General features: G+C 33.4%; 1 protein-coding gene across 2 annotated transcripts in view; it reads right to left on the bottom strand.

Moving 5' to 3' along the window:
• Positions 1–21348, bottom strand: part of IPO11 (importin 11) — a 60366-nt gene that overhangs the window by 15144 nt on the left and 23874 nt on the right. For both annotated transcript variants that reach the window (XM_014053967.2, XM_087715553.1), the window contains 11 exons: positions 16905–16938; positions 16736–16776; positions 16170–16286; positions 14509–14622; positions 12348–12463; positions 9748–9824; positions 8486–8565; positions 6772–6852; positions 6046–6141; positions 4665–4778; positions 1343–1464 (listed from right to left, as the gene is read on the bottom strand). In XM_014053967.2, the coding sequence (XP_013909442.2) occupies positions 1343–1464; positions 4665–4778; positions 6046–6141; positions 6772–6852; positions 8486–8565; positions 9748–9824; positions 12348–12463; positions 14509–14622; positions 16170–16286; positions 16736–16776; positions 16905–16938 (992 nt within the window). The remainder of the gene's footprint in view (positions 1–1342; positions 1465–4664; positions 4779–6045; positions 6142–6771; positions 6853–8485; positions 8566–9747; positions 9825–12347; positions 12464–14508; positions 14623–16169; positions 16287–16735; positions 16777–16904; positions 16939–21348) is intronic.

Raw genomic sequence — 21348 nt, 5'->3', positions numbered from 1 at the left:
CTCTCATGACTTCAGGTACTCATGCTTTTTCAAACAATGGGTGCCTGAAGTCACACGAGATCACCCCTGCCCCCCGAACATTTCACTTTCGGCGTATAAAGCAATTTAAGCCAACTGAATGCTGGAAGCCAAATCGTCCTGCTTGCCTCTCTCTCAAAGGCAAAGAGAGGAGTGGCAGAGAGGAGTCAGATCTTTGCAAGGTGAATCCAACACAGCAGGATGGGAGGGGGAAGCATTAAGAGAGGGATCCGGTCCCCGTGAAAGAGGAGTCCAAGGAATGGACTTGCTGTAAAACTCTCCTTCCAAAAGTCATTTCAGCTGAAGCAAATCGGTCTATCTTGTAATGGCGGATAAAGGGAATGGGAGAAGTCCAAGTGGCCGCCCTACAAATTTCCTCCATTGAAGCCTGAGTAGCCCAGGCTGTTGATGTGGCCGCACCAAAAGTGGAATGAGGGGTTATACCCTGTGGAGGAATGAGATCATTAGCTCTCTAAGCTTTAGAGATACAGGCTCTAAGCCAGCAACCTATGGTGGAAAAGGAGATTTTAGAACCCAGGGAAGCTGGCTGAAAAGAGACTAGCAAGGCTTCAGAATGCCTGAATGTAGCTGAATGTTTTAGAAATATCCAATTAGTAAGAAAGAGCAATTTAATCAGAGTAATACAACTACACGTCCAGCCCAGAACTGGCCGAGTCTAAAAGCTGGGATGAGCAGCAAGGAGGAGGGCTTTATAATCTGTAGACTCAGTCCTATTGGTTACTGGGTGGAGTTAACCCTATGTGACTGCTGTCTCCACCAATTGTGGAGAATATCTTGTGCATTTAACAACCCATGCATTCGATTAGCGAATGCATGTGCGAAAGCAGGGAGTGATCATGTTCAAGTTACATGATTTACTCCTATGATCCTCGACTTATGAATGTAATTGACAGGCTCCATTACATTTGTAACTCGAAGATTACCTGTACTACAATAATCAAAATGACTTTCATACTTAAGAATTTATTTTTCTTAAGCTGAATCAGAATCATCCATAATTTCAGTGGAGTTTCAGTAGTTTTCAGTTTGTTTTGTATTAACTTGTTTAACTGTTTATTTCTATGGCCAACAAAAAATAATGATGAAACTAAAACATTTACATATCACTATCAGTCAGGAGTCAGAATCCAAAGCACTGTGCAAATAACTTCATACATGAACCTAAAAGGATGTATATTTAAGCTTATATGAGAACAAATTTGTGAGGATTTGAATAAAAGAAAATCCAAAAATGAAAGTTGCACTTTGACAAGCTTGACTGATCACTGTATTTTGTAACCAATAAATCTAAAGTGTTGCTTACCTGTTGTCTGATGGCAGTAGTGAAAGCAGAGCCAAAGCTGAAAGCTTTCTTCTCTCTGGCTGTGTTATATTATCCATGCGATCAACCCACATTTCAATTATGTGACCAAGGAGATGGTCTGGCTAGAGAAAAAACAAAGTAAAAATCTCATTCATAAGCAAGATAAACAACCTAGCTATTTGCAATACAATGAAAAATATAATTTTATATTTCAGAGTTTTTGTAATTCTGCCAACAGAATAATCAACTAACTTGGATTCCAAAATACAAAACAATAATTTTGAACACTATAAATAAAACGCATACGGCTGGGGACAAAACTATGTATGGCATATGTGAAAATAAACTACATAAGAGATCTAAATTCAAAATAAAAATGAATGTGTCAACATACATTCTATAAAGTATATATTTTTGAAGCTATTTATTACCATAATCCTTTCTAAAATTATTTTGAAAACTCTTAAAAGAAAAGCCTAATATCTGATTCTATTTCTTTAATAATAATTGCTAAGCAGGAGTTATCTTCTAAACTATCCTTGCTGAATAAAGTGAATTTCCCTGGATAGAAACATTAAATAAATTAACCGGTTCATTATTATTTAATGACTAAACATTTCACAGAAAATGACTGAGATAATTTTTTAATATATTCAATTAATTTAAGCCCACTGGGAAATAGAAACTGGAAAATATAATGATTTTTTTTAAAAGGTAGATATTTAAAAAATAGATTTCCATGTACAACTGAATGAAAATTTGAGGCACAATAAACAAATCACTTCATAAGTAATTACTTATGAACATATAAAAGAAGGAATACAGATACTAATATTAGTAGCAAATGGAAGGACCCAAAACATAGTAAAATTATAAAAGAAACTCAGATAACAATCGCAAATATAAAGAAAACAGCTGATATGAACTACAGAAATAACATAGAAGAAGTAATAACAACAGAACTAGAAAAAGTCAGCAAAGAAAAAAACCCTCCTGATGAGAATTAAAAGAGAAAATTATAGCATACACAGAATTACCAGTAGAAAGACAAAGACTGCCATCATCAAAAGTGCACCCAAGAAACACCTGGCATCTATAATGAAGATGTAAATTGTATGCTTGCAATGAAATATTGAACCAACCAAACAGTTTGCCTACAGTACAGAAGTGTAGTTACAAAAGAACTGGATGCTGAATTTAGAAAACCAAAAGCAAAATCCTATTTAATCCCAACCTGGAAGATCAGATTGGAAACCAAGATTTAAAAAAATTAAGATCAGATGCAGGAAATTTAAAGAACAGGAAACAGCAAAAAATGTAAGAATGTAAGGATCAAGAAAAAATCAGTTAAAAAATATTCAAAAATTGAAGAAGCTTTGGGAATCATAAAGGAACAAACAACAGCAATAGCTGTGGAAACTGAATGCTATGAGGTATGAATCATCAATTAAAGCAAAATCAATCAGACTAGAGACGATTCTATTAAAGCATAAATGGCAAAGAGATTCTAAAAATGGAAACCAAACAAAAAGAAGGCAATTCAGTTTGGAAAAATCTATGAGAAACTCAAAAAGACTATAATAAAAATGCTAGATGGATAACAGAATTAGAATTTAGTAAAAATGAAATGGAAAAATAACAGCATCTGTCTAAGACAACTGAAAAGGATTGAACTGGGAGTATCAGTTGCATGTTTTGGGATTCAAATATATGATTAACTTACATCCAATTAAAAACCAGCTCAATGAAATATTGCATAAATATTGACTGACTCAGAAAGACCCAGCCAAAAGGGCAACACCAGGAAATCACAGGCTTATAATGCTTATCTATAATCTAAAATCCATGTTTAAATTACATAATAGCAGACAATATTCAAGATTATTTATAAGAAGAAACCATCCTTGCAGTAGAAAAGGAAAAGCAGAGGTACAAAATATCAATATCTTAAGTGACAAAACAGTTCTGACAAATTGCAAACATCAATCTACCGGTACATATAATCTTGATTGAGTATAAAAAGGGTGTTTGATTCATTACCACATAGCTGGATTATCAAATATTCGGAAACAACTGGTGTCAGTAAAATCATTTCACTGTTTATAGGGAAAAATAATGAAACAGTGAAGGACAGAAAATCTTGGGTAAACAGAGGTTGATTGTTTAAGAAAGGTGTTTGTTGGCTGATTATGTAAAAGATAGTTAAGAACAAGCATTAATGCAATAAAAAATGGAACTTACTAAATGTATAGGAAAAACAAATTAAGTATCAAAAATAATGTAGTAAAAACACAAAAAGAATGCTGGCAAGAAAAAAAAAACAGTACACTGTCAATTTCTACCAAAAACTGAGGGGACAAAATGGTTTACAACATTAAAAATAGCTTACAACATTAAAAACATTGGATCGATTTTGTCTACCAAGGAGCAAGTTATTTGAACTAATGCAATCAAGAGTATTATTGAAAAATCATCAAATGATTCAAAGTTCATATTTTTGCAAAGAAGAAGAAACAGTAGACCATGCAAGATCACATAAATTGATTATAAATGACAATATACAGTTGCTAAAATGATTTACTGGAACCTCTGTAAAAATTATGATGAACAGTAATGGAAAATTAATGAAAGATTTTTGAAATGAGAAATTGAATTTGTTCATTAAGAAATCAGCTGCGGCAAATGGCCTTCCATCTGGATCAAAACCAGAATGGATGGAGGGAATCAGGGGACAGCTACTATTCCAACTACTGTGATGGTAATTTTTTTTTTAAATGTGCTGATTAAGTTCCTCACTAGCTTCTTCTGGCCCTAAATAAATAGATAATGAGTAAGAAGTCATGCTATCCAAGATCTACACCATGCCTTTTTATAGATTGAATGAAAAGCCACTGAATAATGTCAAAGAAGTCAAAAATCCTCTGAAAAGGTATATACATAGACATACAAGCTCGCACACAAAATTATTTAAAAATATTATAGGTGTAATATCTAATATAAATTAAACTTAAAAAAGAATAAAAAGTGAAAAATACAAAATTAAAAAAAGAAAAGGTAATGTATCATATTTATGATTAAGCCAACAACATTTAAAAAGTGACTAAAGAGAGAGAGAAGAAAATGAATCAGTGAAGATAATAAATTGAACTGCTCAAAACTGCTCTAACTTCAATTAACAAGCTAAATATTAGCTCAAATGCACTTATTGAGAAAAAAAAAGGACTTCCAGTGCCAAGAAAAAGTTTGCTCTGACAGGAATAATTTAAATGTTGGTCAATTTATGTCTTTCATACACAAAAGGTATAAAATATAATTCACTTACTTCTTGGTTAAACTCACAAGCCATCTGGTTTAAGAGCAATGAGAAAAAACTTTTATTTTGCAACAAGACTCTACCAATGACTCCCAGGTAAGTTGACATCTCAACTGGGTATCTCTGAAATATAAACAGTTCATTTTAGCTTTCCTATCAGTGAGAAAGTATGAAAATGATAAAAGCATGCTGTCCTACTGCATTATCAATTTTGCAGCACTGTATATTTACTGTACATTGGCATTTTTAAGGTAGCAATAGCAATAGCAGTTAGACTTATATACTGCTTCATAGGGCTTTCAGTCCTCTCTAAGTGGTTTACAGAGTCAGCATATCGCCCCCACAGTCTGGGTCCTCATTTTACCCACCTCGGAAGGATGGAAGGCTGAGTCAACCCTGAGCCGGTGAGATTTGAACAGCCGAACTGCAGATAACAGTCAGCTGAAGTGGCTGCAGTACCGCACTCTAACCACTGTGCCACCTCGGCTCAACCATATGAGAAAACTGCAATATAAGTACTTATTAGAATATCAAGAAAATATGAATTTTATTATTTCTCTGGCTTCCATCCTTTCCAAGCATTTTCAATAACAATTTTATGAATGCCTGCTCAAAATAAATACCACTGAGTTCAGTAAGTGAGCAAAGGGGCCAAAGATTTTACAACAATTCTTTAAAAACAAGTTTTTTATACATTATAGTTGTTTGTGAGATGGAGGGATTTGTTTTAAAATGTGCTATTAAGTAGAAACAAGTAGCTCATTGTTGTTATTCTCAATGGCAACACTCTTCAGTGCAAAGATTTTATGGGACAGTATTGTGAAGTGATACAAGTGGATGAAAAAGTGTTAAATGTTGTTATTGTAACATTTCCCAATACTTCCCATGATCAAATACCAGCTATTTGAAGTGAGAAAACTTTTTAAAAGGTCTAGAAATGGCAATACACTAGTTCCATAATTTTGCACTATATATTAACTCTGATTTTAAAAGTAGTAAAAAAAGTATTGTATACAGAGCCATTCTATAAACCAGTGTTTTTCAACCACTGTGCCGCGGCACACTAGTGTGCCGTGACATAGTGTAAGGTGTGCCGTGGGAAAAATACTTTATATATAGTCAATATAGGCACAGAGTTAAATTTTTTTAACATTTTCTAATGGTGGTGTGCCTCGTGATTTTTTTCATGAAAAAAGTGTGCCTTTGCACAAAAAAGGTTGAAAAACACTGCTATAAACCACCATAAATACTGAAACTGACTTCATCATCATAGTAATAAAAAAGAAAAAAATGAAGTTAGCAGTAATTAACACTGAATATAAATTTATACAGGAAGTATTTAAAATTTTTCAGTAGTTTTTTTAATTTTTAACTAAGGAACACACCTTACCTCCCCCTGTATAATTCCACGAACCACAGATGGCAAAAGAGGTTGAAACATTTCAGGGCCCAGCACTGGGTTCACTTTGAATACATTTTCTACAACCTACAAGATATTAATCAGATTAATTATTCAAATAGTCTCCAGTTTCAATCAACAGAGAAGAAAATGCTTAGTACACTATAATATATATGGCATAAAACAATACTGATACACTTGAGTTAAGCTTGACTTTTGGTGACTCTTTGATTAGACCAATTTGATGGGGAATGAAGAAAGTGTAATATTCATCAGAAGAGTTCATTTATTTTCAATTTTACAGTCCAACACCACTTAGGAGACTGTGAGTTCTAGTTCTGCTTTAGGCATGAAAGCCAAGTAGATGACTTTGGGTCAGACATTCTCAGCCCAACCAATTTCACAGTTTTGTTGTTGGGTGGAAGATAGGATGAAGATTATGTATGTTTGCCACCTTGAGTTATTTATGAAAATAATAAAAGCAGGATATAAACAAACAAACAAACAAATATAATTTAGTAATAGTAATTTAATTTGACTAAGAAGTAGAGTTAATTGAGTAAGGAGTATCAACACATGTACCCTTTTACAAAATCTGCAATGCTTGTTTAATAACAGATAATGAAATGTAAGCAATGACAAGTTTATAACTGCATTTAATTTAAAAATATTCTACATATTACAACATCCCAACAATAAATTAGGTCAGTTATTTACCTTCAGAACTTGAACTTGACCTTCAGTAGTTACATCTTTTAAGATCTCACAAAATGATCTGCAGAGATCAGATGAATAAATCTAGAATAAAAATTAATGTAGAATTCTGTCGTCAATTTGCTTAGAAAAATTATTCTAAGTCATGACATACTAATTGTCAAAGATGTGCATTTATTAAATCAATAATTATAATTTTAACATCATTTTATAGTAGCTGAAGATGTTTTGTCTTCTAGCTTTAATATCCAACACAATTTTATAATATAATGTTTACTTTCATTTGCTTTAAAAGAATTATTTTTAAACTGTTCCTCCTCCAACATTTCTTTGCCTTTAACAGGTGGATACAATAAAGTTAGACTTATGCACTGTTGCATAAGAACTCATTGAAGGACAATTCATTCATTATCTCTTCAATTGCATCCCTCTGTGCCAACTGGTTATTGCTAGAACACCATGATTTCCAGAAACAACTTTTCCAAAAGGCAAAAGGCCCAGGGAAGAAGGAGGACTATAAAATTCATAGTCAACTGAATTCTAATTTGTCTCATCTATTCTAATAAAGCTAACAGGATAGGCAATGAAGCATACAGAAATAACAGTAAGATTGTAAGAAGTTCTATTATAATTATTAAAATAACTTTAATTCAGTTTTTACATTGGAGGAAGGTGAGTACATGTGACTGTCATTAGCACTTACAATAATTTGCATACAAAAATGAAGTAGGTTAAAAGCCTTATATTTCACTTGTAATCTTGCTAAATGAAGCTAGTTTATAAACCTGGAAGTCGATCAACGATAAAACCAGGTCATTATGAACTGCTATGATACTTTGAAAAGCCAATGATGCCAAAACATTTAACTGAGTCTTAGACACAGTATACTATAATAAAAGGAAGAAATCCAAATATTAAGCATGCTGTAACTGAAGGAACAGAGACCTTAATAATAAAAATTCCACTTTCAAGTTAACTATAGTAATAATACAAAAAAGGATATTAATTGACGTGATCATTAGTGCCCAAAATTTTAATTATATAATTGATGAAACTACATCTTTTCTACTGATTGTTTTCAAATCACATGCGTATCTCAAGTCTGCATTCAAAATGCAACTACAGTCTTTCTTTCGAGGATTACTTGCATTTTGAATAAAGAACTGTTAAGGGAAGCAGACGCAATGAAATCTTTTTTGATCACATTTGATTTGCTCCCCAACATATAGGACTGGCTACAGATCTGCTAAATAAGCCATTTAGTCATGCAAAGTACAGCTGGAGAATTGAAAGGAAAATTAGCAAGGAGAGATAGAGAAACACAGCTAATCGAAGGATCGACTGAGTCTATTTCTGGGGAGGAGCTTCGTGGGCGTGGCTTTAATACTTGTAGACCCAGTCGTATTGGATCCTGACGGAGTCATACCCATGCCTGGATGATGCCTTGATGATATCTCCACCTACTGGAGAATTTGGGGAAGATAGGAGTTGGCTATTGTAAGGGATAAAGTGACATCTATTCTCTATCATATTTGTACAATAAAATATTGGCCAATGTTATTTCTCATCGTGTTCCCATAAAGCACATGATAAAAAAAAGTAGAGCTAATTATTACAATACTCCATGAAGTAATTATTAGTAGAATGGACAAAAGATTAACTCAAGAAAATTCAAGCTTTACAAAATACATAATATTGAATTTGATTTGATACATACCTGAAGAAATTCAGATGAAGATAAAAAAAGATAAGCATTGATGATCTTAAAGCAAATTCGGAGGTTTTCGGAACTTAATTCTAGAAAATGAGCATTAGATGATTTTAGCATTTTTACTGCGGTTTAATACCACTTAAGTTAACACGATTTTAGGAAATATTCTATAATATAGGTAGTCCTTAACTTACAACCACAATTGAGCCCATAATTTCTGTTGCGAAGTGAGAAACTTGTTAAATGAGTTTTGCCCCATTTTACAACCTTTCTTGTCACAGTTATTAAATGAATCACTGAAATTGTTAAATTAATAATATGGTTATTAAGTGAATCTGGCCTCCAAATTGACTTCACATGTCATAAGGTCATAAAAGGTGATCACATGACCCCAGGAGACTGCAAGGTTCAGTTGTCAAGCATCTGAATTTTGATCATGTGTCAATGAGGTTGCTTCAATGGTTATAAGTGCGAAATATGATCATACGTCACTTTTTTCAGTGCTTTTCAGTTCAGTGTAACTTTGAGCGGTCACTAAATGAACTATTTTAAGTCAAGTATTACCTATATAACCATTATATTCTTATAAATTATTCTAAAATCATCTAGGTAGACACAATTTATACTATCTGGAAATTACTCAGAAAACAGTGGTTTTAATTACTAATTAGTGATTATTGAAAAGGCTATTACAGTGCCATTAAAAGAACAGTGGAAACTTTATGTATGCATGCATAATTCATTCAAATATTTAGAAGATAAATTGTTTATTAAATAAAAAAATACATCTTAAAAAGGTCAAATATGTACATTCTGCAAAAAATCTCCAAAATATTTTTATTTAATATTTTTATGATAAGTGAAGAGATCACAGCTCAATAATGCTTATAAAACAAGTAATCACTTTTAAGATAACTTATAAATTTTGGTAAATATGGTAAATATAAATACAAAAGCAATAAATATACCACTATTATCTTTCCCCTTGATGCTATACATTGTAGTTAATGGAGTATTTATTGTACAATTAAAATTTTGCAATAATAGAGTCAATGGAACATGCAAGATACATGTGAAACAGAATTCTTTAAATTTTTTAGGATTGATTTATCTCTCAGATACTGCAATACCTTATATCAGTCTTTAGCCATTATATCAGTCTTTTTTCATTTAGATGAAAAAAGTAAAAAAAAACTATTATGTACAGGAAAAAAATATTATACAATTTTTGAATCTGAATAGATTAAATTCAAATATTGATAGCTTACCAAGAAGAGCTGACATGTTCTGGAATATTCTTAACAGCTCTGGAGTTAGGCAAGGACTATTCTCTAATGTTACTAACCTATAGATACATACAAAATAACAATAAATAATAGAATCTTTCTTAGAAACTAAAGTATATTATTAAAAATGAAGTTTTCTTGTCACAGTATATTGAATAGTGATTAATTTCATATACCTATGCAGTAAGGATGTGAACTGATAAAAAGCAGTGAGAGATACTATTTTTATTTTTAGTAATTTGTTAACATATTACTTTATACTGTACCTTTAAAAAACAACTATAGATAGTCCTTAAATTGTTACAGTGGCACTGAATTAATGTGGTTAAGACTAGTCCTTGAATCTCTGTGGTCATGTGATGGCAATCTGGGTGCTTGGCAACCCATTTGAACTCACAACTACTTGCCAAGCACACTGTGATCACATGATCACCATTTGCAAATTTCCATGCTGGTTTCCCCACAAATTCAAAGGGAAGTTGGAAGGGAAGACTAAAGTTGCAATGCTCTTCTCCATCCACATACCCCCCTCCATCCTTGTGCCAAAATGTTGCAACATTTAACAATGTTATGATTTTGACTATACAACTTTTCATCCAATTAGTGGTATAGTTTATTCACAAATCAATGAAAACAATTCCAGTACCAAATCTCAGCTAAAAATTCAACTGAAATTGCTCCAGAAAATCATTTACTATTAAAATGCACCTGAATAATTTTCCTAGGCTTTTCCTAAGGTTTTCTTCCACAAAATTTATTACTGTCTCTTTGCACAGGGGAGACATATTATACCGAAAGGGACACTGTTAAGCTCCATTAATTATACGGCAGGTCAAATCCTAATTGAGGTTAATCAGCCTGTAGAGGCAAAGTCAATAAATTAAGTGTGGGCCTTTATTTTTTTACACTGTCTATATCTTCAAAATCTAAACTATAAGCGTAAATATAATCAAGAGGTACAATAAGAAACTGATCAGCAAAAGATGTAAATCATACAGGAGCAAGTATACCCTAAAATCAAGTATATGCAAGAGTATAAATTATCTAAAATCTCAAGATAAAGGGATTCATATTGCTCAATTTCCCCCCAAAATACAAATAATTTCCAAGTTACATGCTTATTATTGTGGATTGTATAAAAATACCTTTTCAGAGTATTCCCATTCAAAGAGGGTATAACACAGTTTCTGCTGCCTCCTTGTGCCTTCTTTTATTAATCTGACTGTACATAACAGAGGGATCATTTTGTACTGAAAACCAGAACAGATTAGCTACAAGCTCTTTCTGCCCAAAGGCTACTCAAATGTAGTCTTAGCTGTGGTTTCTAAATTAATCCATCACCCTGGATTTTTCTTTATTCATTTCTTTATGCTATAGCTGGGCTCACTGCTCATTGAGCAGTGATACATCGTTTCTGTCTCCTTTATTTCCTGCTGTGCTTCCCTTATGGCCATATCCCTCTCAATTTGTTTTAATCTTGTCCTCAGTTGCTGAATTTCCTGTTTATGTCTTTTTATGAAAAAGCCAGGAAGGAAAGAGCTAGCCAGACTTTTTAATGGCAAACGGGTTGTACTGGAACAATGAGTATCATACCAGCCAAATCTTAACATAAAAGAATCTGATTCCTCCCTCCCCTCGTAATAACACAAAAGAAGATAGACCTGCACATGTTCTTATGTGAAAATAGTAGACTGTTTTAAAAATACTAAAATTAGTAAATAAAAACAGTATTAAATTCTTGATTTCTCCCAGTGATCCCAACTGGTGATTGTATCAAATTATTTATAAATTTGAACACTACTACTAGTTACTAACTTTACCTCAAATATTTTCCCCTTAAATCTGTAATCTAGCTCAGGGGTCCCTGACCCATGGGGGTTGGGGACCCCTGGGCTACACAAGTGGCAGGCAAGCGTGCAAAACTCTGTGCAAATGTGGCTTTGTGCACTTGCCTACTACTTGCACAGAACCATCCCCTCCCCACCACTTCTGCTGGTCTGCAGAATCAGAAACGTTGGCAACTGCTGCTCTAGGTATCCAAGTTCTCCTTGTTATGTGAAATTTATGGGAAACATTTTTGCTAGATTTAGTCAAACACTTATTCTGGGTATATGCTGTTAATTGCTGTTGCTGCGTATTCCCCAAATATCTGATATAAGCCATTAAGTATCACTTTTCTGTTATAACAATTAGCATATATCTTAATATATTATGATATTTTTATTTACTTATTTTGGAAAGATTCCTAATAGAAAAAACAGACTTCAATTTAAGTTTTGTTTATAGTGGCAGTGATGGTATCAATATAAATATTAATGTTTAGAGTTTCATTATGAGTTATAATCATTTCCCAAAATGATATGATGAATTTAGTTTTATATATTCAATTAATTATTTAATCAATAAAATAATAGCGTTTAAAATTTTATGGCAATTGTAAATTCTTTTTATTTACTGATATTTTGTGTCACATCTACTAGATTTTTACTCATTACTCATTTTCTTCTTTTTCTTTTGTTTAATCATTTATGGTATATATGTACTATGTTCTCTAAGTGTTTTGAAAAAGAAGAAAGACTTACCATAGTTCTAATCCATCTTCTAAGAGATACACATGAGGAGGCTGGCTAACATCAGTACTTAGCTGAATAATTGGGAGCAGAAAAGTATAAAGATTCTTGCTTTCTGCTCCTAAACCCTGCAGAAAAAAATAATCAAAAGAAACAACAAACCCCTATGGTCAGAGTATGCATGTTAATTGTCCCTATTTCATTTGCAACAATGTGAAGTGATAGACTTCATACACTTTATTGCGCTTATGTTTTGGTGTATGAACTTTAGCTTGGGAACGCTTCTGTCTCAGTGTGTTAGTGCAGTGATCCCCAACTTTTGTGGCTTGGCAGGTGGGGGAGAAGAGGGGGACCAGACTGAGCGAGTGATGGCTCAAAAGAGAAGCCTTTGGAGCATCGCTCATGTGAGTGGAGCTGTGCATGCTTACCCACAGCCTGTCTCTTGCAGAGCCCAATTCTGAATAAGTCACAGTCCAGTAGTGGGCTGCAGCCCAGGGATTGGGAACCACTTTGTTAGTGGGTTTGAAGAACATAGGTATGTGGTGTTTCCCAAGTACCTGTTTTAAGGTATTTATTTATAAAGATAAAAATTGGACACCAAAAGATAAGAAGAGCAATGTAGTACATGCAGTTCAATGGAGGGAAGAGTGTTCAGAGTTCTACATTGGAGAAACCAAGCGGAGAAACTTTACACAAGATGACCCAGCAGAGGAGAAGCAGCACTACAAGACCAGAATCAGAATATACCTTCATTTTAAAGAAAAAGGACACTCTTTAGAGGAAAATAATGTTCACATTTTGGACAGGTAGATGGTTTGAGAGAGGAATAAAGTATCCACTTATGCCAAATAAATAATGATAAATAATGCAATGATTAATAAATATCAAGTTTTTGTAAAATATTGCTAATCTGTTGTTTCTAATGGAATACAAGTCCCATTAAATGCACTCAATTAAATTATTTTATCAAATGAATTGATAACTATTATTAAGGGATGTTAGATGCAGCATCAGTACCTTTTAACTTTAGATAGCAGAACATATTTTCCACTATTCAAGAACTAGAAATACTAAGTAGGTCAGGTTTCATTCAGTATATAATGATCTACATTTTTCCATAATAGAGATCAACTCTTCTATTTCAGCAGCCTTCTCTATTAACATTATATGAAATATGCACTGACATAAATGTAGAAAGCTTAACAATGGAGGATTCATGAAAGAATTCAAACCTGCTCTCATCTTATGGGATGAACTTGTTGAGATTCAGAAGAATTGAAATACAAGGCATAAGAATATGAAGTGAAAGCAAAAGAAAAGAAGTTTAGAATAAGAAAAAAGTTGGAATAGTTCTGCAGAATCCTCCAAAGTGTGTATATAGAGACGGAAGCAAGACTAGGAAGGTTGTAACAGGTGAAGTTAAAACAAACTCCCTTCTCTGAATTATAGACAACATTTCAAGAGAAATGAAAGGGAATCTTTCCACCATTTCTTTTTTCAAAAGAAAAGTTTTAGCCATGATTTGGCTAGTAAAGATATTCTAAATCTATTGTATTGGGTTTTTTGGTTTCCTTTTAAAACAATCTTTATAGTCTTGAGGAATTCCTGAGTTTTCCTCTTGAACAAGTGTGTGCAATCTGCATGTAATTCCTGAGATTTCCCCCCCCCCCCCTTGGCTTTTGTGGCCTTCTATCATGAATGCTAAAATTCACAGCAATTTTTCCTAGAATTTTGGTATGAGAAACTCATATAAACTATAATGCAGTCCCCAGGATAAGGATTATCACAATTAAAAACCATTAAACACCAGTCACTGCCCATATATGAACTAACTGTACCTACTTAATGACCTTCTGACCCTATCCTCACATTACTTTTGTTCCATGGCCACAGAAATATTACCTGTGCTATTATAATGTAATAAAATGTGCACATTCAAAACAAGCCTTACTTGTTTTATTGCTTAACTATGCACAGCACAAGAAAATCTCACAAGCAAAGAAAAGCAAAGAGAAAGAAAAAAGGATCTGAACAACCCTATAACATTCCTTTTTAGGCTAACCCTTAGAGGTTGAGGTACACTGTAATATTTAGTATGATATTAAATTTTACTGGGATATCAATATTATATAAGTTAAAAATACATGGAAGAAAAAAAAAGAGAAGAATTTACCTGAATAAGATGAATTAGGGTAGTCAGAATAGCACATCTCAGCATATTGTGTTCTTCACTTTGTTTCCAAAGTAGAGGTAAATACTGAACCAAGCATGCTACATAAGGTCTTATCTGTAATCAAAAGCAATGTAATATTGTTTTTAAGAGTGAAGTGAATCTAAATTCTTACATCTAAAAATTAAGAAATGAACTAATTTATTGTATTAACATCTTAATTCCATGACTGCATATGTTCAAGAAAATAAACAATTTCATACTCTTTTTTAAAGAAAACAATATGCAAAATCAAGTGACAGCTTTGTCTAAGAATTAGCATCATCGTTACAACAATTATGAGAGAAGCTCTAGAAAAAAAGTTTATATTTTATTGCAAGTCTAAATTATGTTATAAATACTATTCATAAATAATGTGTAAAAAAATCAGTACTGGATTTTCTTGAACTTTCAAACTGAGAACTAAGTATTGTTTCTAGGATGGATAAGAGGCATGGATATCAGGGAATATTTCGGCCAAGGCAATTATTTCCAGTGGTACTTCCTTCAGAAAACCACAGCAGGATAGAGGGTGTTTCTGACCGAAAACATTTAACCTATCAATTATAACTCCTCTTCAACAGCTCTTTAGGGAACAGGAAAGGGGAGAAGAGCACCACAGGAAGCGTATGATATTATAAAGCATGTATTTTGATCCTTAGACTAGAGGTTTCTTATTCTCAGTTATGTACTATATTTGTACAACCATGCAAGACAGAATTGCATCCTTTTAATTTGGGGTAGGCAGATCAGACTGTTTGTTCTTGGAAATGGTTCTTCACCTCTAAAGCTAGGTAAAATACCTGAAGATTTGATCTGTTTCATCAGAGCTTAAAGGAGCAATGAAAATTCAGTCTATGGAACGCTATCTCATGAGTTTACTTAATTTACTCAAATACAGGATTTCAATCCAAACAATGGGAATACTGTATCCTTTAGGATATTTTGATATCTTTAATGTAGTGTGGCTACTAAAATATATTAATCCATTGGTTTCTCTTAAGTTTTACTAATTTGCTACTATATTTTTGAAGAATTTTATGTTTATTGCATTTCATTTTTAATGTATTAGCTTAGTGATTTTATAAACAGGCTAAAATAGAAAGTGACATATTATTTTATTAAGAAAAACACACCCAAACCAATGTTAATGGGCTCAAAATAAGTTTTAAACCTTAAACTTATTTTCCAGAAGTGTCTCAAGATCTGACTTTGTCATCAAGCCTGGAAATCTTAGGGGACTGGTGAGATTCATTGTTGATGTGGTTCCATTGCTGACTGAATCTCTTATATGTGCTCCATTTAAAAAATGTCTGCGTTTGACATATTGTTTGTTTGTTTTTTGCTGTACTATTTTTTCACTCAATCATATGATATAAACATGATAAATAAATAAATTGCTTGATATAACGTATTTTGTTTACTTATTTAGGAATCGAACAGAAATCATGAATATGAAAAAGTTCTAACTGTTACAGAACTTTAATGGCAGGGTAATGCATTTTTATTTAAAAAATTCAACAAATTAAAATGATACGTGGTTCAACAAGTTCAAGGAAATGTCATCTGATTTCTTTTTTTAAGTTTAATATGAATTTAAAAATGAAAGAAAAAATGAAATTTACCTGTATATTGACTCTTTCAATTACACAAGAGAGAACATGGAGGACATGCATCTTTGTGTCACATTCTCTAACTTCTTGAAGAAGTTTAAAGAGCAACGTAAACATAGATTCCAAGTACTATAAGAAAAAAATTGGCTGTTAATAAATAGTTGTTTCATTTACTGATCCCAAATATTTAATAAGAGTAACTTTTATATCTGAAATATCTGGTCTATCTTTGCCACAAATCTAATCCTATAACTCGTATTAAACATTACTAGGATTCACTTCCTATTTCAAAATTAGTTTTTCTCCTTCTCTTTTTTTATTCTCTGTCCCTCATGCCTCTGCTATGAATTATATTTCTTCATATTCAGTTTTAAGATACCTGAAATGATAATAGCTCATTAAATATACAATATTTATCAGACATAGATAACTAAAAGTGTGTTTCCTCTATAAATCAGCAAGATAAAATTTAGAAACTTTCATAGTTGCACAATACATACTACTATATCAACTTTTATAATGAAAATATCCCCACCTTTCAACTGAAATATTTACTTGTAATTAGATAAAATACTTACTGGTAAGAACTGGTCAGTCCTAAATTCAAAATCATCGACTGGTAAAATTGAGTTAAGAAAAATTGAACCCTGTATCTCATGATTTAAAACAAAAACAAAACCCAAAACCCAATCTAAATGTTTTCAGCATTCTCTTACATCATAATAATTTACACAAGGAAAAGGATATCAAGTTTTAATGTTGTTGCTGTCTCAATACGGACCTGAGTGAAAATAATTGAATCAGAACATATTTTGCCCAGAGTGCTTACAGTATAAAAAATTTAAAATAAAACATTTATATTCCAATTCTTCTACTTCTTAAGTCGATGCTAAACAACAGATTATAAATACAAATCATTTATTTACAGTCACAGACCAATAATACACAAATATAAATTTTAAAATGCGGAAAAACAAAATATGAAACATTTAAAAATGAGAAGAAACATCAATCAATTTTTGAAAGCAAAAGCTAGAAACGTGGCAACCTTTATGTAGTGGGTACCGAAGTTGGGCCTTGCAGAAGCAAGACTGCAGTTTCTTGATAATAGAGAAATTAACATTTCTGACAATTGGGGTTATAAGTGTCAGGTGAAATGGATGTTGGAAAGCCTTAACAATACATAGATAACTGTCAATCTCTGTAACTGATCAGACTTTTATATTTGCCTATAGTGTAATTTCAATAAGAGGTACTATGACAATGCATGACATCTCCTATATGAAATATGCAGAATCTTATAAAGATATATAGGAATTATTTGCAGAACATACAGCTATGAAGGTTTGAAGGTTGAAGGTTTATTGCATTTATATGCCGCCCTATTCCCGGAGGGACTCAGGGCGGCTAACAAACCCAGAAGGGGGGGGGAGTAAAACAAACAAGGTAACACAACAAACAAGATACAGAGAGAATTTAAAAACAATCAACAGTCACACAATTCGAGGGGGGGGAAGGGAACTTGTCAACCCCAGGCCTGCCGGCACAGCCAGGTTTTAACGGCTTTACGGAAAGCCTGGAGGGAGGTGAGGGTCCGAATCTCCGCGGGGAGTTCGTTCCAGAGGGCCAGAGCAGCCTCAGAGAAGGCCCTCCTCCGGGTAGTAGCCAGGCGACATTGGCCAGTAGATGGAATCCGGAGGAGGCCTAATCTGTGGGATCTAATTGGTCTTTGGGAGGTAATTGGCAGCAGGCGGTCTCTCAAATACCCAGGTCCAATACCATGAAGGGCTTTATAAGTGACGACTAGCACCCTGAAGCATATCCGGAGACCAATAGGTAGCCAGTGCAGCTTGCGGAGGATAGGTGTAATGTGGGTGTACCGAGGTGCACCCACAATCGCTCGCGCGGCTGCATTCTGGACGAGCTGAAGTCTCCAAATGCTCTTCAAGGGCTGCCCCATGTAGAGCGCATTGCAGTATGCCATAATTGGGATGGATGATTTTGGCATTTTCACTTGAGGTTCTAAATCTCAAATCATTTGGGTAAATTTGATTAAGACTTCAACCAAGCCAAGTGATATTTCCACAAGGTGAATCAGAGACGGACAGGAAATATGACTTTCAGAAATTTAGATTGAACAACTTCTAAAGCAGGGTTATACTTATAAACACTGAGTTGTGTACCAAATAACATGAAAGCCAAAACATTTACTTTATAAAATTCTATTGCTGCAGGGCATTCTGCAGCAATAGTGAATAACTGAATAACTTAGTTATGGAGTAACTGAGGAAATTAAGAATTTCTCTAGAACAATGTGGCAATAAAAAAAAAACCCAAGTCACCTACAGTATGCAGATCAGTTTGGGCTACGAATAAAAGGGATATATAAGAGATTTGAAATAGGGTGGTAGGCAAATGTTGAAGAGTGATACTCTTATTCAGAAAGGTCTGTAATAATGTTTTTTATGTAGAAGTTGAAGGGAAAAAGAATATAGCCCTGTTTGATAGGACTGAGGTTGATTAATTTGCATTGTGGTCCATTAATGTAAGACGGCGATTAATTTTCTTGTTGAAAGAAGACAACTAATTTCCTCCATAATTTCTCCTGAGGAATTGAGCTGAAGACTATTCAATAAATGTCACATAAAGGTCTTCTTTAATAGGGCAAGTATTTTTCAGATAAATGGTGCAAAACCGTTCATTGATACACTTGATTATTCTGATCTAAATTCTGCTTGTTCAGAAGTCAAGTTATTATCTGAATACATTCACTCTAAATGTGTACAGTAGAAATGTTGACAATTAATGACAATAATTGTCACCTTTAAAGCCTTACATTGCCTGAAGTCAGGTTATTTGAAGGATCGTCTTTTCCCCATTACATCTATCTGACCCACCAGACTGGGGAGGCAGGGTATGTTACAGGTCTCCTCTCTTAAGGAGATCCATTTGAATGGACCAAGAAGAAGGGCCTTTTCCATGGTAACTCTCTCCCTGTTGAACATTATCCCTGCAGTCATAAGACTGGCTCCACCTTGATATTCTTTTGAAAGGCCTTGAAAATATGCTTTTGCTAGCACACCTGGGGACCCCAGGGCAATACAGAGATCTAAAGATTACCTTTCAAAATTGTATATTTAAAAGATCTGCAGAACAGTTTTCATTAAATATTTTATAAAAAGTAAACATCTTTGGAAAAACTCCTCATAGGCTAATATATTTCCCATACTTGTAAGGAGTTGAAATGGTAGAATATAAATTAATAACATTCAAATTTGGGAATAACTTTTGAGGTTGAATACAATGAGGAAGAGTGTATAAACTTTATTTTCTTTCTTTGTTATTGACAATATTCTCACTGAGAAGATAGAAAAAATAATAATATTGTGCAAGGAGTCTGGACTAGAAACTACTATATGGAATATTGGTTTGGTCCAGACTGATATGCCTCACACTATGTCTTATCTTTTTTTTATTAAAAATGTTAGCTTTCTGCAAGGTTTTTCTTCCTGCTACTTGAATTCCCTACCAGTCAGAATTATCAATGAATCTGAATTATACTTCATTTATTTAACTTCCTAATAAAGATAAAAGATTTTCAGGTAAAGATAGGATGCCCATACACAAACCCCATTGAATACTGAATAGATGAATTTATAACTGCAGTCTAAAAATGACTGGCAACTAGTGAAAATACATCTTCAGACTTTCTCTGTGATAGTTACATCCTACCATTACCCACAGCGATTCTTATGGATCAAAGACTTTCTTGGTATAATACAAAGCAAACATACCGTTTTGACATACAAAGATGACCTCCTTAAGGCTTTCTGAGATAGGTTTGCTGTATTTTGTAGCACACTGAATTGAATGTCAAGTTTTTGACAATCAAAGAGGAATGTAGTTAACATGAGATGCATTCAGGACAAAGAAGCTGCATCTTAATTTAGGTAAGAAATAAGCACTCCAAGAAAAGGAAGCAGCTAAACTTGAGAAAGCTCACGAATGAATTACAACTGATATAGTTAGGAGTATTTTTCATAAACCCTACCCTGGAGAAACAGTTTTTGCTTTAGTCAATGACATTCTGTTTAAACTACAATAATATGGGATGGACAGAGTCACCTTAAAGACTGTTTAAAACAACTGAAACAAAAACACAGATGTCTATATATATAGATGGAAGCAGAAGGCAGAGCATTTGATTTTAATAGCTTAGCAGCTGCAGTAGTTGATGATGCAGACAGTTCTTGTCTAGCAACTGCAATTAGTACTGACGCTCTGGCTGTTAAGCGGAGTAGTCATTAAATGAAATCGCAGCTGTGGTTATACCTTACTATAGCTTTCCTTTGCTTTACAGATTTGCAAAGGTCATATATGTGAGGATTGTTTGCAAAGTTACTTTTTTATTACTATTGCAACTATGAACACTCACTAAATGAAGATATGTACAGTTATTTGAAAAATAAATATGTATCAATGTTTTATCTTTATTAAAACAGTATATGAAAATAAAGGTGATATACAGATACAATTCTAACACAATACAAAAACTAGACAATTGAATCAAGAGACCTCTCAGTGACTCAATAAGAAAGGCCAAACTAACAAAGAACAGTGGTGGATAAGCAGCAATGGACCTATCCTCTCACACTTCTAAGGATGCTCCAAAATGCACAAGGCTGACATATTCCTCTTACAAATTATGTCATTATCAATCCTTAACTACAAGATCACAAAAGGATTAACAAAAAGCTTGGGCACGTCACAAGATGAAGCAAGTACTCCATCAACTCTTCACTATAGTGCTTTTAAACAATCAGAGACCTGACTATATAGATGAGGACAAAATCATGGTCCCATTTGATATCATAGTTGTGTTCACGTCCACAGATCTGGAATTAGCCAAAGAATCTACGACCACACTGCTCCACAGCACCCCTACCTTAACCAAATATACAAAGATTTAAACAATCAGGATTATGGGTCTCATAAACATCTGCCTAAATTAAATCCTTTGTCAAATCAAAGGATCATCACTTTCAGGATTTATAGCAGAGATTGTTATGCAATGTCTAGAAGACATAGCACTTCCACAAATATAATCCAAAATAGATATGTAGATGACACCTTCACCATAATAAAAAAGGATCAATTAGAAAACACCCACAGAACCATCAATAACATTTTC

This window comes from Thamnophis sirtalis, unplaced genomic scaffold, assembly GCF_051295495.1.
Source record: "Thamnophis sirtalis isolate CommonGarterSnake01/CBP01778 unplaced genomic scaffold, rThaSir2_p1.2 scaffold_5, whole genome shotgun sequence".
Taxonomy (NCBI): domain Eukaryota; kingdom Metazoa; phylum Chordata; class Lepidosauria; order Squamata; family Natricidae; genus Thamnophis; species Thamnophis sirtalis.
This window is presented reverse-complemented; position numbering and strand designations above follow the sequence as displayed.